Source organism: Lampetra fluviatilis, chromosome 6 (assembly GCF_964198595.1).
Source record: "Lampetra fluviatilis chromosome 6, kcLamFluv1.1, whole genome shotgun sequence".
Classification (NCBI taxonomy): Eukaryota; Metazoa; Chordata; class Hyperoartia; order Petromyzontiformes; family Petromyzontidae; genus Lampetra; species Lampetra fluviatilis.
The window spans coordinates 5,777,813-5,804,208 of NC_136280.1; the positions used below are offsets into that span (position 1 = coordinate 5,777,813).

The 26,396-nt window shown below is 45.7% G+C and overlaps 1 protein-coding gene across 2 annotated transcripts in view; it reads right to left on the bottom strand.

Annotated features, from left to right (window-relative positions):
• Positions 1-819: 819 nt before the first annotated feature.
• BICDL1 (BICD family like cargo adaptor 1) overlaps positions 820-26,396 on the bottom strand; it is a 65,302-nt gene continuing 39,725 nt past the window's right edge. For both annotated transcript variants that reach the window (XM_078857604.1, XM_078857603.1), the window contains 8 exons: positions 17,242-17,358; positions 14,703-14,849; positions 12,604-12,756; positions 9,339-9,671; positions 8,539-8,670; positions 7,320-7,450; positions 6,332-6,452; positions 820-3,662 (listed from right to left, as the gene is read on the bottom strand). In XM_078857604.1, coding sequence (XP_078713730.1) covers positions 3,516-3,662; positions 6,332-6,452; positions 7,320-7,450; positions 8,539-8,670; positions 9,339-9,671; positions 12,604-12,756; positions 14,703-14,849; positions 17,242-17,358 — 1,281 coding nt within the window. In that variant the 3' untranslated portion in view covers positions 820-3,515. The remainder of the gene's footprint in view (positions 3,663-6,331; positions 6,453-7,319; positions 7,451-8,538; positions 8,671-9,338; positions 9,672-12,603; positions 12,757-14,702; positions 14,850-17,241; positions 17,359-26,396) is intronic.

Below are 26,396 nucleotides of genomic sequence, written 5' to 3' on the forward strand. Positions count from 1 at the left end.
TATGGTGATAAACATCCCTGAATGGAGCTCTCCTGCTATAACTAGATCCTGTGTTTACATTGTTTGTTGATGTCTTCCAAGTTTGTTTAACGATATGAGATGAAAGTGAGCTTGCCAGGGTCATCATCCATCGACTGATAAACCATAAAAGTTGCAAAGATTAGCACACTGGACTTGCAATCCAGAGGTAGCCGGTTCGATCTCCTGGCGCGGCAACTCAAATAACGGGGATAGTTTCTTAAATCCATGGACCTCTCGTCTACCCAGTAGTAACACATTCCTGCGGAGGGAGCTGGTAGGAGCGTTGGGTTGCTCGGTCAATGGCCTGGGTCAACGGCGGCGTGGTATATTCCGCAAATATGGCCGACTGAGGGCGGGCACAATCCGGTGTGAGTAGGTTAAACGTTGAGTTTTATAAGGGCACCACGGGGTGACCAGCCCCTCCCCACCCAGCCCCACCCCTCCCACCCCCCACGCAGCCCCACCCTCCCCACCTGGGCCCCTCCCCACCCTCCCCTCCCCACCCTCCCCTCCCCACCCCTCCCTGCACGACGGACGGACACAATAATCCCCTGTGGGCTGGTGTAACCAGCAGGTTCCGACCAGTAATAGATACACCAACAGCCAAGTTGGTAGGGTGTATCTTGGTAGGGTAAAGTGTGGGTACTCCTACCTCTTCCAAGATGCGTGGCCAGATTTGAAGAGTCGGCTCCGGATGGGTTCTAAGAGCTCCCTCTAAGCAGAGAGGCGCTTTCACCAGCACTGGTGCAAAACAGAACATAGCAAATGATGTTTGAAGCTTTTGAAAACTGTGCGGGAAATATTTGTAACTTTATTTATGTACACGTGTTATAACAAGCATGTCAAAGTCATCCCAACATTAAACATCTACAAAGACGGCCCGAGTTCTATTACAAAGAGTAGTTCGCCAAGAAATTACATTTAGTATCAGCATTATTAAAAACACCAACAATATTTGCATTCCAGTTAAGCAATTGAACCACCTAATTTCCACGTCGGCATTTGCCTTATGCTTGTTATTTTCCTTGCATGTCAATACTGAACTGCATTGCACTTTTTGATGCCGGATTTTATAGAAGCGGTAGAATGGTTATGAACTCAATAAAAGCATCTTCACACATTCTGCAATCACGTACTCATGATACATATATGCACAAAACGTTTTTTTTGGCGTTACTGTAGTAGCAGCATCTAACATTACGGTCCCTATCAAACGATGATTTAAAATGTGCTTTCTATGGGTAGACAGGACGGTGGGAGGTGTGCTGTCGGACACAAACTCCTGGGACAGCTCAGCACTTACAAAGGCGAGAACTTCCATAGCAGAGGTAATTTTGTCATTTGTAGCACAAACGACTACCACCACCACCGTCACGTTTTCTGCTCAGACGAGTAGCGATTTTAGTAACCAGAATGGAGCTGTGTTAAGAGACACACAAGTTAACAAAAGCCAAGGACTATTTATTGCTCATAACGGACGTGTTATTTTTGTGTCCATAGCTTGACAGCAGGGTAAGAGTGTTCCCATGGAGGGAGAAACCCAGTTAATGTGCAGTGCTCGAGTTTAACACTTTTGTTTCATCAAACACACAAGTATACATTTTATATTATACTGCACATTTATATCACATTCATTTGACAATAACAACTAAAAGTAGACCTTTAATTCTTTACAAAACAGCTTTCTTGTACCATTTCTTAAACTATCAAATGGTTATCAGGATTACTTTCAAATCCAAAACCGACTTGAACATTCCTGCTCCCAGTTTACATTTGGTCACTCGATTTTTCCAGGCACGATACTCATTTTAGACACAACCCACACCATGATATGGTATACGACTACAGAATTGAGCACGAATGATTCTGTGTACTTCCCGAGGTTACGGTTTCAGGACAGGTTTTTTGAATCTTTGGCACGGGTATTGAACCATTACTGGCAGTACAGTGCAGTGAGTTTTCTGTATTAAGATCCAAAATCACATGTTATTTTCTCTCTGAAAGACTAATTATGCAAAATCTTAATGGCGGATAATGCAAACATTTAAAATAAACATAAATAAATATAACATTGTATGCACAATCACACCAAATGAAAAAGGGGGTTTTTTCTCCAGTGACAGGGTAAGTCTAAGATTTGGAATTGCTCATCTGTGAAGCCACACTCGGCCAGTTGGTAGCAGGTGGCCTGAAAACCATTCATCACGTTGAATAATCTCCACCACCAAGGTCCTAATGCACAGATTCATAGCATCACATCTCTGCAACCTCAGGCACGCACACACAACTCGGGAATGGAAAAAAACTAGGCTTGTCATACTTATCACACAGTACCAACCGCACAGGTCATAAACAATCTTGATTTGAAGCTTTCGTGACTGCAGCAATCCATACTATTTGGTTCTTTCGGTAAAGCCACGTAGGTAGAAAAATAATAGATCACGACGTTTCGATCGCAACACACCTGATGACGATTGCTTGTGTTGCGATCGAAACGTCGATCTATTATTTTTCTACCTACGTGACTTTACGGAAAGAACCAAAGAGTATAGGTCATACACATTACAATTTTTGTCAAATTATTGCTCAGCAGCCAGAGATCTTTACATCAAATGTGATATTTTAAAAAATGCACCGTGTGCTATTTTCATGTTGTTTTATTTGACCAAAACCCTTTCCTTAAATGAATAGGTCACTTGTTTCAATTGATCTAGGATGCACGGGGTTAGCCGTTCAGTATTGAACTTCAATGTACACAAACAAATGCACAACGCCACATACTCATTGTATATACATATTATAAACATGACCTTGAAACCTGCAGTGTAAGTAACATAAATATTATATCATCTAAACATGTAATATTGCAAGCACAGAAGAATGTCAGGTGTAGCACAAGACAAATAAATATTGTTGAGCATATCAAAGGTAGGGATTTCGTATTGTTGTTTTTGTTAACAAAATGATCAAATTGTATAGCTTATAACATTGGTTAGCAAAATATTATTATTCATGTACACAGTGTTCCACATTTAAGTGCATACTTCAAAAATAACTCCATAGAGAGCGCCATATTCCATGCCTCCAAGGTGCATGTATGTTGAACTTCTTTCGCACCGTACCTTAGATGAAAGGCAAAGCATTTGCGAACTGGACATCTTCTGGACACCTGTTAAAAAGAGCTTCATAGCTCATCGGATTCTTCCAGTCTAAATTAAAGAGAGAGATTCTGATTTTGGAAACCAGCACTTGCAGGATTTTCAGAGACCTGCATCAGCCACTGCACCCTTATCTTTTTTTATTTTGTTGTTTATGAAATGCGTTTTGAGTCCTGGAATAGTACAAAAATATACATTTCCCATAGTGTGACTTTTTTCGATGCAACGGCATCGTTAGAAGAAGAAAAAACAACACATTGACGAAAACAAACGGTCGTGTTCCAGCAATTGCACTTGAAGCCCTACGCATCACACAGCAGCCCAAAAAGTCTGGGCTCAAATGTTCTTCAGGAAAGAGAGGAAGAAGCCCTTGGTGTCCTGAGGAACACTTCTCGTCCGGAGAGATCCAGCAGACACTTGACGAGACTTGTCTTTGCGGTGTTGCTCCTTGAGCTGCTCACCGATGACCATCTGCATGTCATCCTGCAGAGGGCGCAACAACACAGAACAAATCGCGATTATCCCAGTACGGCTACTTCGCCAGCAGATGGCAGTGCAGCAGCAGCATCAGATGGTAGCACCCGCGGCCGTTGCATTGGCACTTACGCTCCCCGTATGCCTTCGCAAAACGCCGCAATGATTAAATTTCGATTTAAAACTTTCGTGACTGCAGGGATTCATCTTCTTGGTTCTTTCGGTAAAGTCACGTAGAAGGGAAATAATAAAAATTAAACATAATAAAATACAATTCTCACGACGTTTCGGCCACAACGCAAGCAGCCGTCCTCAGGCGAAGAACAGGGCTGTCGGAAAGAAACGTCGTGAGAATTGTATTTTATTATGTTTTATTTTTATTACTTTATTATTTCCCTTCTACGTGACTTTACCGAAAGCACCAAGAAGACCGCAATGATTGTCAAATAACCCCAGCAGCATATTGACCGAAGGGCTGTACACATCTAGACGTACAATGTTATGGCTGCAAATGCAATATTAACTTGTCAATAAGACACAACGGTGTCATCTGCCCTTCGAGGACCATTACCACACCTATGGACACGCAGGCCAGTATGGAACGCTGCACGTGCATGACGTCACCTGACTCACGATGTTTGTGACATGAACATGACATGAGCGTGTGGCCACACATGTGGCTGCCATGGGCCCTGCCCAGTGCGAATCTGCACGACGGCTGCACATTTGAATAGAGTACAGTAAAACCTTGGATTGCGAGTAACTTGGTCTGCGAGTGTTTTGCAAGACGAACAATTTTTTAAATAAATATTAATTTGATAAACGAGCGAGGTCTTGCAATACGAGTAGTACGTACTATACGCTTTGTCTGCCGAGCGTCACGTGATCCAAACTGATATACGAGTGCTTTGGATTACAAACACGTTTCCGGAACGAATTATGCTCGCAATCCAAGGTTTTACTGTATTACAGATTTACATTACATGTTGCAACATTCCACCAAAGCATCCGATGAGCTAGAAAGCTCTTTCCCACAGATGTCCTTCAACGGCCAACCAAACCAGGCGTGGTATGGCAACTGCACTATTGGTTGGTCATCTCCAACAGGGCAAGGCTGTTTTTTTTTCAATCGTCTTTGGCCCATGACTTGGAATGTGGCTGATGGTGACGTGACAGGGTATTACAATGGGGTAAAGGTAACAGCTGTACGGAGTCACAAACGATGCCAAACACTGAGCAACGTGTGCGGTGAGGCCAAGGGCAGACCCAGGGAGTGCAATGGAAAGAGCAACGGAAGTTTGGTGTAGCAGTTGCCAGTATTTATTTTTTGTTAACCAATTCAAAATAATTCACAATTATGTAGAGCCATTGCCTATTATAACAGTTCAGTTCAGTTAAGAGGATGACCCCGAATACAATGGATAGATGCCATCATAGATTGGACGATAATCTTTTTTCCCTTCACCAATGTCGTCAAGTAACCAAAATAAGTCGAGTAAACATTGTCTCCATGCGTCTGCGGTGACGACGCCCCCATGCGATAGCGGAGGTTACGAGTTGACTCAACCGACCTATTATAAATACTGTGCCCACGATTGCAAGCAAAATACCATGGAAATGCACATGGGGAATTTCACAAGTACGATGAGACGCCTTGGCGGTTGTTTATGAACGTATTCGAGCATGGGATGTGGAACATCTACCCACTAAAACACCACAACCGATACAATACCTGTGCCCACTCAAGGTGATGGATTATAGGCGGGCGTTAAGAGGCAAAGTGACAAGCAGGAACCCAAAGCTTGTCTAGATTGTCAGCCAGAGAAGCCAGGCTGTGAGTACCCCAAGAGAAGGGAGCTATCTCCACCACCGCCACCAGAGGGAGGGTGACAGCAGATCATTGGGAAGGGTGAGAGGAGACCAGTAATTGTGGGTAAAAAAACACAACCAAAACACCAGATGGAAATGCTGCCTGTAAATTGAGTCTGAATAACTAATTTATTATCCCTCCCTACAATTTGAGGTATGGTTCACTTAATTAGGCAGGGGAAATTACATCGCCTAAGCAAAACAACAACAGCAACAGCAACATAATTCACCGACTGTGGGTGTTAGCCCAAAGTAATTTTCGATAATGGAATGCTTGACAAAAAAAAGTGGTTTTCCGTTCAATTTCAGGGTGCTGCCAATCTCCTGTTTACAGCTGTCGGCCAGTGATAGAAATTCCACATTCCTATGTCAAGCCTTGCCATAGGCAAACCACCGTGGGCTTGCCCACAACATGGCACTCATTCTATTGACTTGAGGGATGCAGGGTTGAGTCCACCCCTGAGGTAGGATTTTAACTCACAACCTTCCCAATGCAAGCCCATACCCCCTACTCGAATTAGATTGCTTAATCATTGCTGGAATATTATAGGAGCATACACGAAATATTATTTCATGCCGACAATTTGCGACGCAAATCAAATTACAAAATGAACAAACTTGCTCCCGCGTTTAAAACAAATTATGCATGCCTGTCGCGTGAAATAAACTTCAGGGATCGCGTTCTTGACATTCAAATGAAAAGCAAGTACCGCAATAACGAGCACGTGTGGTGCAGCTACGTAAATGTACAGGAAGCCCCGTATCCTGTAAGTTCTGTGTGCTGTGAAATGTAATAACGGCATACACACCTGCCAAGCCTCGAGCTGCTGTGACAGGTCAACCTTCTGCTGAATGGCCTCCAGAAGCTGGTTGCTCAATGTCACCATGTCCTCTCGACATCTCTCCAGCTCCACCTCGACCCCCTGTTTCCTGTCATCACACCGAGACAACAGAGACAACCTCATCAGTGACGCAACTTTTTTTAAATCCTTTATATTAAGTTTGCTTGCTTGCTTAGGACAGTGCAAATCTTTCGGTCGTTTTTTAACCCACTTCCCGTGATCCAATCGAGCTGATATTTTGCACACACTCGTTGTGCGTGACAATGAATTTTCGTGAAAAAAATTTCCTGAATTTTACACTGTTTAGGGAAAAAATAATTAAATATTTATTTACCAATTGGTTAATGCTGGCACACAATCATCTGACCCATAGGTGGCAGGCATCTCAAGCCAGAGGACGAGAGGACTCTAGCCGCCCCGATGCCACGTATATAAAGGATTTATAGTGAAAAACTTTGTTTTTACGGGTTAATTTTTCACAAGCATGCCCCACCATGCGAACTGTGATCATCCTTCGCAGCGGTTTTGGATGGCCATTGAACAAAGACGGTCACTGCTTCGCGCGCTTTCAGATGCGCTTCTGTGGCCATCTGGAATGCTCTTCCTTCCGATATTAGGAAGCCACTGGAGATATGCAATTTTAAATCGAGATTGAAAACCAATTTATTTATAACTGCTTTGTGTGTTTTGTTTGTGGTCCTTCCCCGCACCTCTGATGATTAGTACGGTGTGGCACAGTTTGGTGCGAGTTATCAGAGTGCGGTCGTGTCGCTACAGTTCCTTGCGGTGAGTACAATGTCTTTAAAAACAACGGTGCCATGCCTCTGAACAAAATCAATGCTGAACCACTTGCGCGTTCCGAGATTCAGCGGTGAAAGGAACCCCACCCTGCAACTTGCAGTCGTCTCCGAAGGAGAAAGGGTCAAGTGTGGGAAGGGAAAGAGGGAAGACTCACTTTGCAATGGCCTCGTCACGCTCCCTTAAGGCCTTCCTCAACCCGTCGTCCCAGGGCAGCCCCGCCAGCACGGTATGCAGCCCCTTGCACTCCTCCCGAACCTCTCGTAGCTCTTCTGCTTGAGCCTCCAGCTGAAGGGAGATACGAGAGCGTATGGGGGGTCACACAAGGGGTACGCATTGGGATGCCAGCGTAACATTGCGAGTCAACGTTAATGACTTACCCACGCCAATTTGCGGTTAAGTTCATCTGTGTCGGCTGTAAAGCGCCACGGGGGTCTCACGAATCTCTAAGCCGTTGGATAATCGCGGTGGACTTCAGGTTAATCCCCCGCATGGCGAACGCGGTGTACAAAATGCAAGCTACTACTGGATGCCGCGCACACGGAAGGTCGAACTTTGTACATTTTTAGCAGAATGTGTGGATGCAAGAAGTAGGAATTTTGATGAATTGTAGTTCAGATACGCCGGTGAGCAAGTAGGAACACTTAGAGTGAAAGTTAATATTTACGATCATTGCAGGCAAAGCAACAGCAACATAAATATATCTGCTTACCCGCCACGTGACCTACTCAGCCACGTACCCGTGGGTTATTTCAGTAGCAACACATGAACGGCACAATTGCCATATTTGCAGCTATTTTTGAAATTATTCTCATTTGGTTGGTTTTGTGAGGATACAAAGTTGGGAAAGTTATCACCGTTGTGCAATTGATGTATGGGATAATATTATTTTATGGAGCGTGAAGTGTAAAACCAACCATACATTTAACGAGTTACACAATTTCGCTTCCACATTTTTGTTTGGGGTCTTCAGTATCTCACTTTTAAGTTCTACATTGGCTACAATTAGTGGTATTTATAGTAAGATCATTCGTGTTGTTTATCTGCTTCTTCAAATATTTTGTCCTCTGCCTCAGACCGACAGCCTGTACATACCAAATAAATGTAGCCAATGGTTTACAGTGCAGCATCTTGAGATGCAGTTTCATTGAGACGCCGTACGAATACAAATTTTTATGTATCGTACAATTCACTGGACACTTTCTACCTCTGACCACATAACTTGTTTCATCTAAAGCAGAGGCTATCTGGGTCTGGCCAGATTAGGCCTGTTGTTCATGGACTATGCTGTACTCTGATACTTTGTTCATTATGGGCACAATATAAACGCAAGTGTTATAGTAGTATAATTATTCTAATAAGCAATTGGTGGAAACCTCGCTCTGCAGGTGCTCTGCTTTTTCTTTATAGACGCGCAGCTCCTCTCCGTCATGCTCCCTTTCTTGACGGAGAGTGTCCAGCTCTGAGAAGGCACTCCGCAGCTGAACTTGAAGGTTCTGCTCCCGTACCTGCGCAAAGCCACAACAGATCACAAGACACCCTCGGTCAATCAACACGGCCAAAAAAACACAACCAGCCTCGCCACGGCTTGGTGACGATGAAAGCAGGGGTTACGTCAAAGCTCAAGAGCATCTCTCTTGAGGCTCGCTATATAATTATAGTGGGTAAGTGGTTGATAGGAAGACCTAAGCACGCCTCAAGGGAAGACCTTTGGACCAAATGGTGGGATCTGTATTGCAGATCTTGGAGGTTATAGGTCTCTTTATTTTTTGTTATTTTTTCAGAAGCGATCTGGCCACAAATGACAGCTCAACAAAGCGGCTTATCATGTGGACATTTAAAGCAGCCAAATACTCTAAATCGCATGTTTCTAAATGTGGACAGAAAAAACCGGAGGACCTAGAGAAAAATCCACACAGCCACGCAAACTCCAAATATACAGGCATCAGGGTCTGGATCGAACCCACGACCTCCTGTATCCCAGGCGAGGCAGTTAACATCTCGCCACCGTGGCGCCCCCACTGTGCAGCAGCTGGAGGATTCCGGTAGAAGGTCAGAAAGCGTTGGGCGACGAGTGAGGGGTGGCATCCACGGTCTAGACCGCGACGCCATGCGGGCGATTAGGTCGGAGGCAGCGTTCAACGTGCGCTGCCGCCGGTCCCCCCCTCTCCCGTACCAGCTGCAGGTCGCTGTCGCACAGGTTGCGGATGAGCGCCTTGAGCTCGTCGAGAGCAGCGTGCAGCCCCTCGGGGGTGGCCTCGCTGCCAGTGCTCTCGGCCACCGAGACGTCCGTCTCCACGCCCGAGTCGACCGCGTCGCTCGCCGGCCATCGCTCGCTCTCCGCCCACGCCGCCACGTCGCTGCCCGTCCAGCGCTCGGGCGCCGCTTGCCCCGCGGCCGCCACCTCGCCGCTCGCTTTCCTCTCCAGCTTGAGCCTCGGGTCGCCCCCCTTGAGCTGCTCGCACAGGAACTGCAGCTGGCCGTAGACGCTCTGGATGTCCTGCTGGAACTGAACGTTGGGGGGGGGGGTGGCGGGGGGAAGGAAAAACAATGTCTGGTTTGAGTTGTGTTTCTCAACTCCACTTCCGATTGCAGCTCGTGAGGTTTCTAACAACGTTGGTTGGGGCGTGGAGTGAAACGTCAAACATCGTGCCAGATAGCAGAGTGGTAACAGGCAGAAAAACGCATCGGATAGCTAAGCGGCACAGCCGTGAATAAAGTAAGTGCTTGTATTATCGGGTTTTTTGTTCCTCTTTACAAATCGCAATGCAAACAGTTTTCAATTAAAAAGTATGTGATTCGTGAACACTTTAAGTTACAAGCTTGCACAACGATAACTGTTATTATAACTGTTTTTGTTAAAAGGACTAGTTTGGATATCACTCGTGCCACTGATGCTAGCTGTGGCTCTGAACTGAACCCTGGATGCTAGATTAAAAGTGAAATGCTCGAGCCACTTAGAAATGTATTTTTACATTGATTACACTGGAACTGGTAAATGTATGTTTTGTATCGTGGATGTGTGTCAACCTTTTGAGTTATTTCCAGCACTTCAAAATACAGGGGATACATTTTAACGATTAAGATATCTTTTTAAAAGCATGCAATTCACTGCAATTACAATCGCATCAACATGCAGCAAAAACAACACTTTGCCTCCGAAACAAAAACGCAAACTATCGCGCTAGGAACATTGGCAAAAGAACAAACTCGGGCTTCGTAAAAGAAAATTGAAACACGCCACACACAGTTTACGTTGGTGTGTGCTGGTGAAAGGGATATATAGTGCGATTCGTTTGAACGAACCGGAGAGCACATGCACACGGCACAAAAACAGCGGCACAAGCCGTGCGCGACGGCGTGCGGGCCTACCCCCAGCAGCAGACAGAGCTCGGAGAGTTCGTGCCTCGAGCACAGCCAACGCACGGGCTGCACAACAACCGCGGCCCGCGGCGAAACGCAATCACACGCACAGCGCACGCAACGACAAGCTGAATGCCAAACGCACCGTCCCTCGCCGACAAAAAGGTCTACACGGTGGAGTAGAAGCTCGATATAAGGGTACGTGACTTTACCGAAAGAACCAAAGAGTATGGATCCTTGCAGTCACGAAAACTTCAAAGCTAGAATCAGCACACCACTTCTTAGATTTCCAACAGTAACGGCGTGACTGATGAATCACACGGCTGCGCTTTTACTTTTCGTTTTTTGCTTGAGCGCGGTTTAGCAACACATCCTTGTATTTGACTTGAGTGAGGGAATCAAAGGGCAACTTCTGATACAAGCAACACTGCTGTGGTAGAAGCAAGCTGGCCTTGCTCCCAGGTGGTGTCCTTATATCCAGATCCTACCATCTTTCTGAAAGACGTATTGGATTGCAAGCTTCTGTTGGGGCTAACACAAAGAACTGGACATTCTCTCACTACGTTTGTCCACCCCCCTGGGCTAAACAGGGAGTCGGAACAATTATGGAACATATCTATGTCACCAAACGGCTGGTGCCGGTGGAACTACTTTTTGTTTTTGCGCAGAACTATTACGAAACTCAATTCTCCTAAAATACCACAGCCATGAAAGTTAATAATAGCCCGCGACTGTGGGTGCTTTTCACTGGGTTGTTTCCTAACCTGCAGCAATGAATGAATTGCTGACCGGCTTTCACCAGAGAATTTATGTGGAGCCGATTGACATGACCAACTCCCTCTCACATTCCACGCTCCCACTCCCTGATGAATGCTTTTAAACAAAGCAGTAAAAATCGTTTCCCAAAAAATGCATTTGTTTTTATTTTAATGTATTAGGACACATGAAGAAGGTCGGTACCAATAATGGTCCGCATTATAAAAACAACAGCCTTATATTTGAGCGTAAAAATATATATTTCTTGCTCAAATGAGCATTGAGGCGGTGCTCATTTCATGACTTACCACCCTGAGCCAGTGGTGGAAATTCCACATTACTATGACGGGAAGAATCTCTTCATAGGTCAACTCACTGGTTGACTTTCTGACAAAAATGTTACTCATTTTATTGACATCAAAATGCTTTGAACTCGCAAGCTTCCAATTATGAGCTGCTTGCTCTACCGCTGAGCCAGTGTGGAGTTGTTAAATCCCACTTTCCCCAGCATGTGTTCGAATAAAACTGTCGGTCAATCTAATGCTCACCCCATTTCCATCCATCGTGCAATGGCCTGTTTGTTAGTTACGCAAGATAAAATTGTGAAAATAATTGGAGTAGGTAAATTGTATTTAATTAACGTATTAGGACTAGATTAGTAGTAAACAAATAATGGATCATTTGGAATATATCACTTTAAAAGTATTAATGGGATTGTGCAAAAGTAAAACATATTTAGCAACAAGAAAAAAAATTCATTGTTGATTTAAATTAGTCGTTTTGAAGAGTTGCAAGTACTGTACCTCAATTAAATATATTTTTCCTGGAAAATTGAGACCTCGCAAATTTTCCGGAAAACTAAGGTAACACTTTTAAAAAGTAGAAAGATGAATCATTTTCCATGCCATTTACCTCCCCTTTACAATGAGTCACACAAGGAGTCGTCGCCATGGTGTCAATATTGGCCTCTGCGGAGGAGGTTTGTGAACGACGATGTTACTGGGTTTTTGGAGACAGCCGCTCCACCCTACCCGCCCCCCCTCAATCTCCATCAGCAACAGAAGGCGGAGCAGAGACGCTCACAACAACGTTGCAGCTTCTTCAGTAACTGGATCGAGAGGTTCACTTCCTCCCTCAACTACATCGCGCCGCAAGCCGCCGCCAACAATTTCGTTTCTGAAGAAGCTCCCACAGCAAGCGGAGTGCAAACGCCGGACATTGCCGTGCCCAACAACCGCGGAAACCTACACAGTGGTGGTGTTGACCTGACCCATCCATAGCCCAGCCAGCCAAGCCACCTGATGCGCTCCCCCATGCAGTACCTGTTCCCTCTCCATGCTGTGCTCGATCTCCGAGAGTAGGGACATGTTGTTGACGTCCCCACCCTGGTCCCTCTCGGACACGCTCCCTCTCCTGCGTGCAGGACACCGGGGCGAGTCGCTGATTTCCCGGCGCTCCGCCTGCAGCTGGGACAGCTGGGAGGGGAAGGGGGGACCACGGGGGCAAGCATGAGCGCATCAGTCGCCACCGCGCGTTGCGCGCGAAACACGCGCGAGTGCGCGCCACGCACACGCGAAAAAGACTATCAGCACGCGACCCTATAAGAAGGGCACCGAAAGGATTGCACGGGGAACACCGGCCGAGGCGGCGTTGAGCCACGGGAGTGGGCGCGTGACAATTCGTCGAGTAAAAACGACGCTTACGCCGATGGCGCGTTTACAGAATCGTACGATCAGGTCACTTGCAAATGTATGTACAGTAAAACCTTGGATTGCGAGCATAATTCGTTCCGGAAACGTGTTGGTAATCCAAAGCACTCGTATATCAGCTGCGATCACGTGACGCTCGACAGACAAAGCATATACTCGTACTACTCGTATTGCAAGACCTCGCTCGTTAATCAAATTAATATTAAATTTAAATTTGCTCGTCTTGCAAAACACTTGCGGACCAAGTTACTCGCAATCCAAGTTTTTACTGTATGTAGAACTTCTTTCGCAACCTACATAGCCAACCGCGGTAATCAGAGGGGAGGGGAATGACACGTCTCCTGGTCTCTTTGAGTTCTCAGCTGGTTAACAACTACCGGTAAACCCGACTTTCACCTGATGTGCGTAAGAATCGGTTATTTAGGATTTAACCACTAATCTGCCGTACAGATTAGCACAAAAGCTAACAGAACAAAGGAGACACAACATAGACGCTAGAAGGCAATACAAACTAGGTGACAGAATTGATTCTGGCATCAAATCAAGACCCCCCCGAGATTCATGACAATACATCAAATGGCGATGGGGGAATGGTTACATGCCAACTATGATGTGTCACACAGAGAGTGGAGACGTTGTGTTTATGCAAGTAGAGTGTGGGGTGCACTGTGGCACGGGCATAGCAACTTTCTCGAAGCTTCTGCTAAGCTTCAATAGAGCGGAATATAGTGCAGGGAGATAGTATTATTATCATCAGGTGTTTATTCATTTGTCAATTGTTGATGTCGTTGTTTAATACAATTATTTGTTTAGAGCATTTACCTGTTATATGCAGGGCAAAAACTAAACAATAACATTAATAATCGGTGCGGTGAATGGTGTTCGTATCACTCGGATTAAAGGCAATAGCGTTGAAATGGGAATTGCGCTATTCATACGCTTTACAGACGGGTATAGTCTGTGGGAGTTTGACAGTAGGGGGTGATGTTGCTACGTGGCCTTGCCTAATTAGGTAAATTGCAAACAATCTTCAAATGTGGAAGCGTTGAACCGTGGCACCAGCACGCTTGGCATGCTCACCACGTCACAGGGCATTCAACGTGCATCGTGAAGCAGTCGACGCATGGCACTCTATGGCTATGTCACCTGCGGTAATAACCAGGGCGGCCACAGGCCCTCGACCCACGAACCTCCGTAACAGGTGGCAGACGGGCGTCACGGTGGCGAGATGTTAACTACCTGGCCTGGTATTCAGGAGGATCATGGGTTCGATCCCAACCCTGATGCCTGTATATTTGGAGTTTGCGTGTCTCTCTCCCCGTGGTCACGTGGATTTTTCTCCAGGTCCTCCGGTTTTTCCCTCCACATTTAGAATCAACATCACGCGTTTAGAGTATTTTGCTTGCGATAAATCTCCACGTAATAAGCCACTTCGTTGAGCTATCATTTGTGGCCAGGTCGGGGAAACAGCGTCTCATTCAGACGCTGTCTCCCCGACAGACCTGGTTTTCACCTGAGGACGGCTGCTTGCGTTGTGGCCGAAACGTCGTGAGAATTATTTTATTATGTTTTATTTTTATTATTTTATTATTTCCATTCTACGTGACTTTACCGAAAGAACCAAGAAGAAAAAATACCGTTGAGTTTTAGTTTAGACCCGCTAACCACTCGGTGGGGGGGGGGGGGGGAAGGGGCGCTGGCGGCCGCCTCACCTGCACCTGCGCGCCGTGAGCCTGGCGCTCGAGCATGGCCGAGCGGGCGAGCGCCTCGTCCAGCTCTCCCTGCGTGGCGGCGTTCTCCTCCTGCAGGGCAGACACCCTGCACTCCAGCTCACGTCGCCGCTCCAGAAGCACTCGCAGCTGGACACGGAGTTGGGGTCGGGGGGGGGCGGTGGCGGAGGGGCAGGTGAAACGACGGGGGTGGGGGGGGGGGGAATGGTGGACATGGGCCATGCGGAAGGAGAGGTGCGGTGGGGGTGGGGGGTGGACGGTGAGTGAACGAGGAGGAGGTTATTGTGTGGAGGGAGCGATAGAGCAACGGGTGCGACGTCAAGCGGAACTATTGCCATTCGAGGGTCAAGGATTCGCACGGCGTAGAGTTGTGCCAGCACCGAGCAATGTGGCTCGCTCAAAGCCATTGTTGATATTCTCAAAGATTCTTTGACAGAGGGAGGGGGGGGGCTGTCATCAATAATGGAAGGCTTACGATCGAATGTCCAAATACCAACCGGGTTTGCAAGATTCTTATTCGAGAGCACAGTGACATGACGATTTGTTCTGCCATTTGACTACTATTCAAGTTTCGATTTAAAGCTTTCGTGACTGCAGGGATTCATCTTCTTGGTTCTTTCGGTAAAGTCACGTAGAAGGGAAGTAATAAAATAATAAAAATAAAACATAATAAAACAATTCTCACGACGTTTCGGCCACAACGCAAGCAGCCATCCTCAGGCGAAGAATGAAACACCCCAAGCTTGGAGCGTATATTTAAGCTGGGTTAGAGGGGGGGGAGGTGGGAAGAAGAGCGCCTAAACAAAATAATTTGCATATCAAGAGGAATTCAGCATATGGAAAAAGCTGAATTCCTCTTGATATGCAAATTATTTTGTTTAGGCGCTCTTCTTCCCACCTCCCCCCCCTCTAACCCAGCTTAAATATACGCTCCAAGCTTGGGGTGTTTCATTCTTCGCCTGAGGATGGCTGCTTGCGTTGTGGCCGAAACGTCGTGAGAATTGTTTTATTATGTTTTATTTTTATTATTTTATTACTTCCCTTCTACGTGACTTTACTATTCAAGTATTAAATATCTTATTTAATGGCGTATCCTCTTTGCCAGTCGAGCAGACATAATCGAGAACAATTGCGGACCAATTAACGAATCGTGACAGTTTATCCATTCCCAGCGCATTGGGACCTATTGGTGAAATGCACCTTACAAATGTCAATTATTATTATTAAATACAAAACAACAAAGGTCGATAGCTTTTCTTGCGACTAATTCTGGTAAAGGGCTGTTTGTGCACCGATACATTGAATTGGCCATTTGTTGCAAGAAACGTGTACTCTTACAGACTATCTACGTCAACGTGGATAAGTAGGTAACAATGCAGACGAGGTACCGGCCAACAGAAAACTTGGGCCACAGTCTGGGGACAGCGAATTATTTTTGCAAGGTAGGAATCTTGGGCCAAACCCAAAAGTGGGTCACAGCAGCTTTGTCGGCAGCTATGCATCCACGGTTTTGGCTTCAACTTGAAAAACACCGGCACAAGGATGACCTCCGAGCCAAGGCGGAGAATACAGGTTACGATGGAAATTACATGCAATTGATAACAGATGTCACGGTACTTGTGTTTGCGTGTGAAATCACAGCCAAAGCATTGTAGCACATGCAATTTAAAAATATAGAATATTAATGGTATTACGTGGGCTAAAGTTGTAGACCACATATTTGAAAAACGTGCCTTCGTTGAGACGTAAGCGCGCATGCTTATAACACGGGTTTGAGCGGTGCCTGCGATGGGTTTTCAGTCTCGTGATACGCAAGGCCCATCTTGAGCTGTGAGGACAGCTCGAGAGAGCAGGTGTGTGCATCGCAGTGTGTTGGCACGTCGGCACAACAGGCAGCACAGGCGTTGCATCTTGGCAGTGATCTTAGTCGTTTAACCCGTAACATCTGACCCGCTATACTGGACATCTGTGAAAAAGAGCTTCATAGCTCATCGGATTCCTCCACTCTAAATAAAGATTTTGTTTCTGCCCCGTGACCCCCTGCCAACGGCGAGCCTTCCACGTATCACGCAATATCCTGCAAGTGCACATGGCCTGGTACAAGTGCTGTGGTGACGTCACCTTCAGTTAGTGGGGAATGGCGGCTGCTACTGTTGTGTGTGCGCGCACGTGTGTGTGCGTGCCTTGGGGCATGGTCGTGTAGCGGTTGGCGCGCTGCGCTACGAACCCGGCGACCCGAGTTCGATTCCCGCTCACGGCCAACACCAGCGACGATTATCTGAACCGGTCCTGGTCCTCCCCCTAGGGCGACTCCGCCTCAAATGAATACCTGGTGCGGTGTGTAAACATCGCCACTAGGGAAACAAAGGCGGCCGGGCGTGGTGCTGGCCACCCACCCCCTCGTATGCCGTGCCGGCCTTCATAGGCGTTACACGCGAACAGCACTTGTCCCAGCAGTCTGTTCAAGTGATACGGCAGGGAGGGGGGGGTTCTTCGTCTTTGTGTGTGTGCCTGTCCTCACCTCTGAATGAAGGGACGTCTCTTTGAGCGCGTGCACCCCGGCGGCGCGGGTCCTCTCGCGGAATTCCTCCCGTAGTTTGGTCAGCTCGGCCGACAGCCGCGTTTCTGTTTCTCCCGCCTGGCGAACACACACGCGGGCACACTTCGATCAACCGCCGCCGCACTGCGAGGCCAAAAACACAAACCTTTTTTTAATTGATTATTCGCCAGGTAAGGTCCACTGAGCTCCACAGCTCTTTTTCAAGAGCCACCTGGTCAACGAAGGGGCCTTATCGCGTGGAAGTTTATAGCAGCCAAATACTCAAAATGCATGGGTCTAAAAGTGGAGGGGAAAACAGGAGGACCCGGAGAAAAATCCACGCAACCACTGGGAGAACATGCAAATTCAAAATATACAGGCATCAGGGTCGGGATCGAACCCACGACCTGCTGTATACCAGGCGAGGTAGTTAACATCTCGCCACCGTGGCGCCACGTTTTTACGATTCCTTCCTTGCACTGCTCAATTTTGGAATTCCCTCTCATCGTCTATCCCCGCCCCAAAACCCTCCCCCTCCCACCATGGGTTATTATAACATTTCTAAATTCACACGAAACGTGTTCATTCTAATCTACTTATGTTGTAAACCACACAGTTAAAAAATTAACCCCTAAAAACAAAGTTTTTCACTATAAATCCTTTATATGCGTGGCATCGGTTTTATTTTATTATTCATTTCTGTTTTTCTTGAGTAAGAGTTTCATTTTTATCACATTGGTATTTTTAATTAAATATGACATTTTTTTTTCATAAAAAGTGGAAAATTTAGGAAAACATTTTTCACGAAAATAAATTGTCACGTACAACGAGTCTGTGTGCAAAATGTCAGCTCGATTGGATCACGGGAAGCGGGTTAAAAAACGACCGAAAGATTTGCACGGTCGTAAGCGCGCAAGCAAGCAAGCAAGTGAACTTAATATAAAGGATTTAAAAACCGTGCCTTTTTAGGCACCTCCGATTAGCACGGTTGGCTACGTACGGTGCAAAAGAAGTTCAACATACATAAACAGTTACTACAACTTTCAGGTCTCTTTGTCGCTCAGCCACCTGGTGTTTTGGGCCTTTAAAAGCCTGTCCTCGGCAAACTGTGTTTAAACAATAGATCCCTTATTGCAAAAAAAAATAGCTCTAACTTTGCTTTAAGGCGCAAAGGCTACAGTGACACTGGCCTCCAGAAACGAGCATCGCGTTATCAGTTACACCTCCAGCGGTGCCGTTGGGCCCACTGTACTCGTGGACTGCAGCTGGTTCCGGTGGTCGTGTTGCAATAGCTCTCCGATTGCAGTTCGCGCAGAAGTGTCTAAGCACGCAGAGCGGAACGTCGGACAACATGGCGAACAACTCGCGGCACAACCCAAACACACACGTTGGATCGTGCCGTCTGTTGCTGGACGCTTCGCGTTCTGGGCCTGTGCTCACCAAGCATTCTAAATAAAATATACATGTGTAAAATAAACAAAAATTATTAGAATGTCTTTTTTTGCCCCTTTTTGGAAGGTCATTTTACATTCAGTTATGAAGTACCGTACTGTGTACCCTTTACATTTTGTTACGCATTTAAATATTCTGATTAAAGGCGCAAAAAGCCGAAGCTGAAGGAGGCAAATGACGACAATTAACGGCGATGATAATCTGCCATGCATGGAATCTGCAACGTTCAGCAATCCCCACGAGATCGGTGCAAAGATTGACCACATCACAACAGTGGGATGCTTAGCAACTACCCTTACAGAACACTCTTGGGATGTTCTTACATACAGTGAATATCCCTGCCTCGTGCATTCATTTTTTTATACCAAACAATAACACACACACAATACCACAAGCACAGCCAACGCATAAAAGTACGATGGGATACGTGGTTTTCATGATCAAAAAGCAGACGCCAAGGATGCGAAAAAGCTTCGTCGTGCAATTTTAATGGTCAGTTGCTCACGAGTGCACCAATCGTGAAGAGTGACGTTGGTTTTCAGTTTATTGGTCACAACTGAAGTGGCCAGGACGCATCAAGCTGACACGACGGAGACAATGAGAAAAAAACAATATTGCTCTGGTTTTCCCACCTGATGACGATTGCTTGTGTTGCAATCGAAACGTCGTGATTTAAAAAAAATGTTTATACTTACGTGACTTTACCGAAAGAACCAAAGAGTATGGATCCCTGCAGTCACGAAAACTTCAAATCTAGAATGAGAATGCCGCTATGAGTTTGTGTCTCTCCTTCTCCACGGTCGACAGAAACAACTAATAGGAGTCAAACACGTACTTTTCGCTCTCCGACGTGTTCTAGGGTTTGTGCCGCGGCTTGTTTGCGTTGACCTGAACGGAGTTCTACAGCACAACCACAAAAACAAACCCCTCTGCGAGCACATTGCTTTTGCTCGAAACCAACGGTATTTCGTTACGGGTAAAGTTGGCAAGAATTATATTTCAACATGTGCCAAGTTGGAACGTATCGATGAACGGACAGCGGTAAGTTCGTGGTCACTCGACAGGCCTTCATCGATAGTCTATCTACACCCAATACAAATTAACTTCCAATAAATATATTTCGTTTAAACGGTGGTAAGGTTGTGTATATTGTTCACACCGTACCAACACCACAACCCATTCCCTGGGAGTTTTCGCAGCGAGCGTTTCACCGACAGACTCGAGACGAAATGAATTCACCCGCAAATGACAGGAAAATAATAATACAAAACCACACGAACCGCCCGCAATGCCCCTGTCAGTGGAGATTTGTCATTCCACAAGAGCCACCCCTCTTCAGAGTGCCGCTCGCCTCCTCCGGTTGCCCCTTTTTGCGCAGCGCTCGCGTTAATTAACCACTCGGCGTGGAGTTTCGGCCGGGCCACGCTTCATTTGCCTGCCGGCGAAATAATTAAGCGCCGCAGTCTGTGAGCGGCCAACGCCGGGCAGGGTAGAGCACGGGCGGCGGCAATCAGAGGCGGCACGGGCAAAGGTTCCCACGTGAATTTGCTCACTTAGCGGACGGACTGTGCCATTCTAGATCATCGCACTAAATCACGGGGCAGTTTAACGCCGCGCCCAACGCACTTTGCTGAGTTTTTTTCTCTCTCACGTAATAATAGCGGGGGGGGGGGGTTTGTGGTTTTGTGGTTAGCAAAGTTGTTTTTTTGCTGGAAATTAAAGTTGTTGTTGTTGCTGCTGCTGCTGTTGTTTTCTGCTGGGTTAGTAAGCCATGCGTGTGGCCCAAGAGGGGAAGCGTTGATAGGAATTTTCCGGTCAGTGACCCATGCGAACTCCTATCCCTCACGCCATCATGAAAATGTTGCCTTGGAAATGCGATTAAATTATTACACATTCCTCAAGTTGTCTCTCTTGGCCTAATAAGTGTGCAAGAAAATAATTGGTGCCCAGAATTTTTTTTATGTCTTTGTCGTGATAAAAAAATTCGTTTAAAAGTACAACTTTTGAGAACAGTTGGAGTCAGCCTTGCCTGCCAAAGAGTTGAAAACTACAACTACAAAGATTCTACATCCACCCCAGAATGGTTAAACAATTATTACGATCTACTCCTGAATTTAATCGTGACATTCGAATCAAGGGTGTGTTTCGGTACACGCCTACTCTTGGCCAACACCTACAGTGCAGTACATCTATTTTTAGAGTCTCAAACTGGAAGAAAATGCAAATCACTCGTGCTACCTTTTCCTCTTAAGCATTACTCTGTGTTAATAGGTCCCGGTCGTGGTTTACGCTTTGAAAATACAGACCCACAGTTTCATTGAACCTTAAGCTTTAGGAGACCACACTTCTGAACGCTGCATCACAACACTGGGCAAGATAATAAAACACTAAATAAGGTGACAGTATTGTACTTGTGTGTGTTTATTGGCCCAATGAAAGTCACACCCATCGACGTTACGTCAATGGGCAGGTCCAATGGGCAGGTACAATGGTCGGCTAACTGATGGTAGATGATACGTAATGCCATTTTACAAGCAAAGAGCTGTAAACTATACTAATAGCGAGCCATATTCCCACTGATATATAGTGTTTGGTATATATTATGTATATGGCTCGATTCTTCACTACGTACCCAGACCTCACACGTCTCCTGCAATTGGAGTGGCGTCTCAGGCATTAGAATCTGTCATTTTTAAATCCTTTATATTAAGTTCGCGTGCTTGCTTGCTTGCTTGCGTGCTTGCTTGCGTGCTTACGACCGTGCAAATCTTTCGGTCGTTTTTTAACCCACTTCCCGTGATCCAATCGAGCTGACATTTTCCACACAGACTCGTTGTGCGAGACAATTAATGTTCGTGAAAAAAAATTCCCAAATTTTACACTTTTTAGGCAAAATTTTTTTATTTTACATATTTTCAAATAGAACTCATTCATGGCTTTGGCTGAACGTCAGAGTGTAAGAGCCCAGAGCGTAACCCCTCCACAGGCCATGGCGGAGTAGCGCAGTTGGTAGCGCCCTTGCTTCCCATGCCAAAGGTCGCGGGATCGATCCCCGCGTCCTCCACAGGCGAATATATTTTTAAATCCTTTATATTAAGTTCGCTGCCACGCATATAAAGGATTTATAGTGAAAAACTTAGTTTTTACGGGTTATACTTATTATCAAGCGACATGGAGGATCCTTCCGCTCCCCTCCGAATCCCTCACTGGCCTCTCACTCCACCACTGGCCCATCTCACGCATTACCCACTATCAGGCTTGAGAAGTGTGCCTACCAGAGATGCCTGGTAACGGGGAATTCCTCTCATCCGTGCTGATACGGGCGAAGAGCGCGGGCACTATGGGCGGGCATTATCCGCTTGTATCAGGAAGAAGCGTGGGCAAATGCGGATAATAGGATACATTTTCTGACACAATGCCATGTTATTCCTCTTATCCGTGCAAAGTGCAGATTATACGGCAAGAGACATTTACGCACGGATAGTAAAAAGGTTAGTGCATCGATCCGGTGATGTGGTTGATCGGAGTTGCAGGTAATAGAAGGGCTGATAGAAGCAGTTTTCAACGAAATGTTACTTGCAAGGCCTCGCATATATTTAATGAAACAAGTATAGCCCTTTGTCAATCCACTGCTGGATGAAGGTCTCCCTCACAACGTCTTCTGTTTGGGTAGGTACGATCTCCAGACCCTCGGCAGATATCACTCGCCACCAATGTTAGCCACGGCCAGGAATGAAAGCTTCAGGTCACCGGGTTTGACACCCACTGCTCCATTACCCCATCTGCTAATTAAAAAGGCGTAAAATACATTGTGAATCACTGTTGCTTAAAGAGCACTTGCATAATTACAAAAAACATCGCTGCAATGGTCAATAACGTTGCCCCAAAAAAGGAAAAAATACACAACAGGCAACGTTTCGGTCATCGCACATGTGCTGAAGAAAGGCCATGAAAAAAGGGCCATTAACCGAAACGTAGAAGATTGTGTATATATATATTTTTACGACCATGTTATTGACGAATGTGTTGATTATTTTAAATGTGTGCACCACTGCCAACGCAGCCTAGGCCAAATCAAGTACTTACATAATTAGCTGAGCAGTGAAATAGTTGTTGGGAAATCATGCAATACGTTTAAACAAACCTTGAGCATGCATGCGTGCATGTTTGGACAAGTGTGTCTGAGTGCTAACAAGTACACACTTGCCTAGGCACATAAACGCCCGCAGCCTCACCCACTACAGCCCAAACACAAACAATTTTGAAATTTGCTCAATGCCAGTCATCTAGTGATGCGTTGACAACAAAATTCGGCTATTTTCCCTTTGGTAAGATAAAAAAAAATGGTTAATACTCTCTCCAAAGTAATAAAAAAAAAATACTACCAAGTCTTACCGCTTATATTTTCACAGCCCATTATTACGACGCACAATAGATTTTTTTGGTTTGGGTCACGTGATAATGTCCTTATGTCAACCCACTGTTGGATTTGTTTGTTTGTTTCAATACCATTATTCATCGCCGTGGTCAATGTCAGCTGGTGAGGGGAAGAAAGAGGGGGCCGGTTGCAGGACCGGCTCAGATATCACCTCTCCATTGACGTTAGCCATAGCACAATAATTAAACTCAGGTTGACGGGTTCATGTTAGAAACTTGCATTTAAGAGCATTTGGCCGCTATACATGTCCAAGTGGTAAGCCACTTCACTGAGCTATCACTTGTGGCCAGGTCGCTTCTGAAAAAACAGCTAATAGCTCAGGTGGGTCTTACCTGGTAAAATAGTTTTAAAAATTGTTTAGTTTACTTGACTTGTAGTGGCACTAACCACTGCGTCTCCACTTCTCCACTCCATTTTATGCCACCTCCGATCAGCACGGTCGGCTACGTATGGTGCAAAATAAGTTCAACATGCATACATACACCACCAGTACAGTATGTTAATTTCACTTGAACTCCCACTGGCCAAGCCCCGTTCTCGTGCGTCGCTCCAACATCGATGAAAAGTTCTGAAGCGTGAATTTGCAATAATGAGATGACTTCCATCAATGACGACGACGTACATAATCACAGGGAACGTCAACTAGTGCTATGTGGTATGCGCGGGGGTGGGTGGGTGGGGGGATTGTGGGAGTTGTATTTTTTCTTGTCATCGAGACCGTTCTTAAAGGGGGTACGTTGTGGGTTCGATCCCGACCTTGATGCCTGTATATTTGGAGATTGAATGTTCTCTCTCCCTGTGGTTGCATGGATTTCTCTCCGCGTCCTCTGGTTTTTCCCTCCACATTTAGAAACATTTGTTTAGAGTATTTGGCTGCTATAAATGTCCACATGATAAGCCACTTCGTGGCTTATGTGACCAGGTCGCTTCTTAAAAAAAAAATTTGTTTACTTTAGTTCAATATCATCTGATGCCAGATCTGATACAATGAAAAAATGTCAAGTTTGCTCCAGTGTACTTGTTTAACTTGGCCATTAACACCGCACATCTTTTCAGGATTTGGCATTGCGCATAGCTTGCCTCTTTTAGATAGCACATCATTCAGAGGTTGATGCCCAGTATAAGCCGACTGTTTTTGTAAACCTTTCATTCATCTGTGTCAAAAATACAAATTTCGGAATGTGACCTCTTCTTCAACCATCAGCTTCACCCATTTGGATACAGTCCGTGTGAAATGCTGATGGGGGAATTGGGCTTGAGTCACAGGCAGAGATTGTTGAATGTTTCTCTTATCAGTTGCGCGTGGAACATCCTCCACAGCTCACAATTGTATATTACTGCATCTCAACGATAAATACAACAATAACCGTATTCATGCTTGAAAATTACAAAAAAAAATTTCAATGATGGGAAAAAAATAACAATTAAGCCTTAGGTTGGCACAGTGTCAGCTTGTAATGTCACGCAGTTGCGCTCTTGTCAGCTGAGAGATACGAGACCGCATTACAATTCTGTAAAGTTGAAACTTTAAAAATGCAATAGTCATGGATAATAGCTACACAAAGATCCATTATCATAATACTTGTCAACTGTACAGCTTTAAGGAAGCAAGCTGCCGGTTTTGAAACTATTTTCTTTTACCACGAACCGACTTTCAAAGCTAATTGTGCCACTATAATAAAGTTAAAAAAAAATTGCCGATGTGATTCTGTGAAAAATCTAATTGCGGTAAACAGTATTTAAAACAAGATAGTCAGCAGACTACCGCTGCAATAGGTATGGGTTGGCAATTATGCGTTGTGAAGAAGTTTAAGTACAGTACGGTAATAAAGTGAAGGGCAAGATTTATGGAGCACGCCGATTGATGGGGCAGGGTGGTGGTGTTCAAAGAACCACACAAACGCGAGCATTGTACATGTAAAAAAAAAGTGAAAATATAAAAGAAAACAGATTTTTTTTTTAAATGTCTTAGATTAGATGACATTTTTTCATGTCAAATCGATGGAATCGTGCGCGTTCAGCGAAAGGGCACGCAAGTACAGCGTGGTTCTAGAAGTGCCTTATCCGTGCATGCCCGAAACGATACAGTCAAGGTGCAAATTTTTTTGCTTGCGTGTGCGTTAAAACTGCTTTACAGGAGAAACGCGAAGGCAATCGCCGTGCCCGTGTGCTCTCTCCGTCTCTCTGTTGAGCACAGCACAAAAGGACCGGGGGTGGCGGTGGGGGGGTGACACACACACAAACGAGAACCACACAATACCCGACCTGCATCAAGCTCCTTAGCAAGACACTGAGACCTTGTGCAAGGTCACATCAGGTCAGGATGTGTCTCACATCCTCACTGCCACGATTTGACGAATGCAATACAGGTTTGGATTTTACATGGCATCTAAATGCGGCCGCATCTCACGACGTCGTGCAGAAGCGGCGAGCCCATGTCTATTTAATACTGCAGAGAGGCGCTCAGTCATAGGCAGAGGGGAGCAGAAGAGGAAGGTCTTGAACAGGGGCAGGAGAGTCGCCAGCACAGACGGCGATGGGAAGGGAATTCCAGACAATGGGCACGGCAGAGGAGAATGAACGACCTCCCACTGAGTGAAGATTGTCTGGGGGTCGGGAGAGTACAGTGAGGGAAAGTTGAATGGAGCCGTGGTGGCGAGATGTTAACTACCTCGCCTGGTTTCCAAGAGGTCGTGGGTTTGATCCCGACCCTGACACCTGTATATTTGGAGTTTGCGTGTTCTCCTCGTGATCGCAGAGATTTTTCTCCGGTTCCTCCGGTTTTTATCTCCATATTTATACAAAAAACATGAGTTTGAAATATTCGACTGGTGACTTCGTTGAGCATTCATTTGTGGGCAGGTCACTTATGGAAAAAAGAGCTATACACGTCAGTTGGCCTTATCTGGTAAAATAGAAAAAATGGCTTCATTGTTAGTTCATAGATGAGAATGGAGAGGTAGGAGTGTGCACTTCTTTAACACGGTACGTAGCCAACCGTGCTAATCGGAGGTGTGAAGAGTGGGGTGAGATGAGAGGGCAGATGTAGTAGGCATGGAGAGTCCACTGACGACACCGATGATGAATACCTTGACAGTGTTAACTGGACACGACATTTACACTGTATAGAAGAGCTAAGTGGTCACGGCTGCCTAAAGTTTGAATATTACACTGTCATAGCTCTTGAACAACCTTCATGATACAATAAATAATCCTTTTTACACGCTTTTATCTAACTCACTCTGTT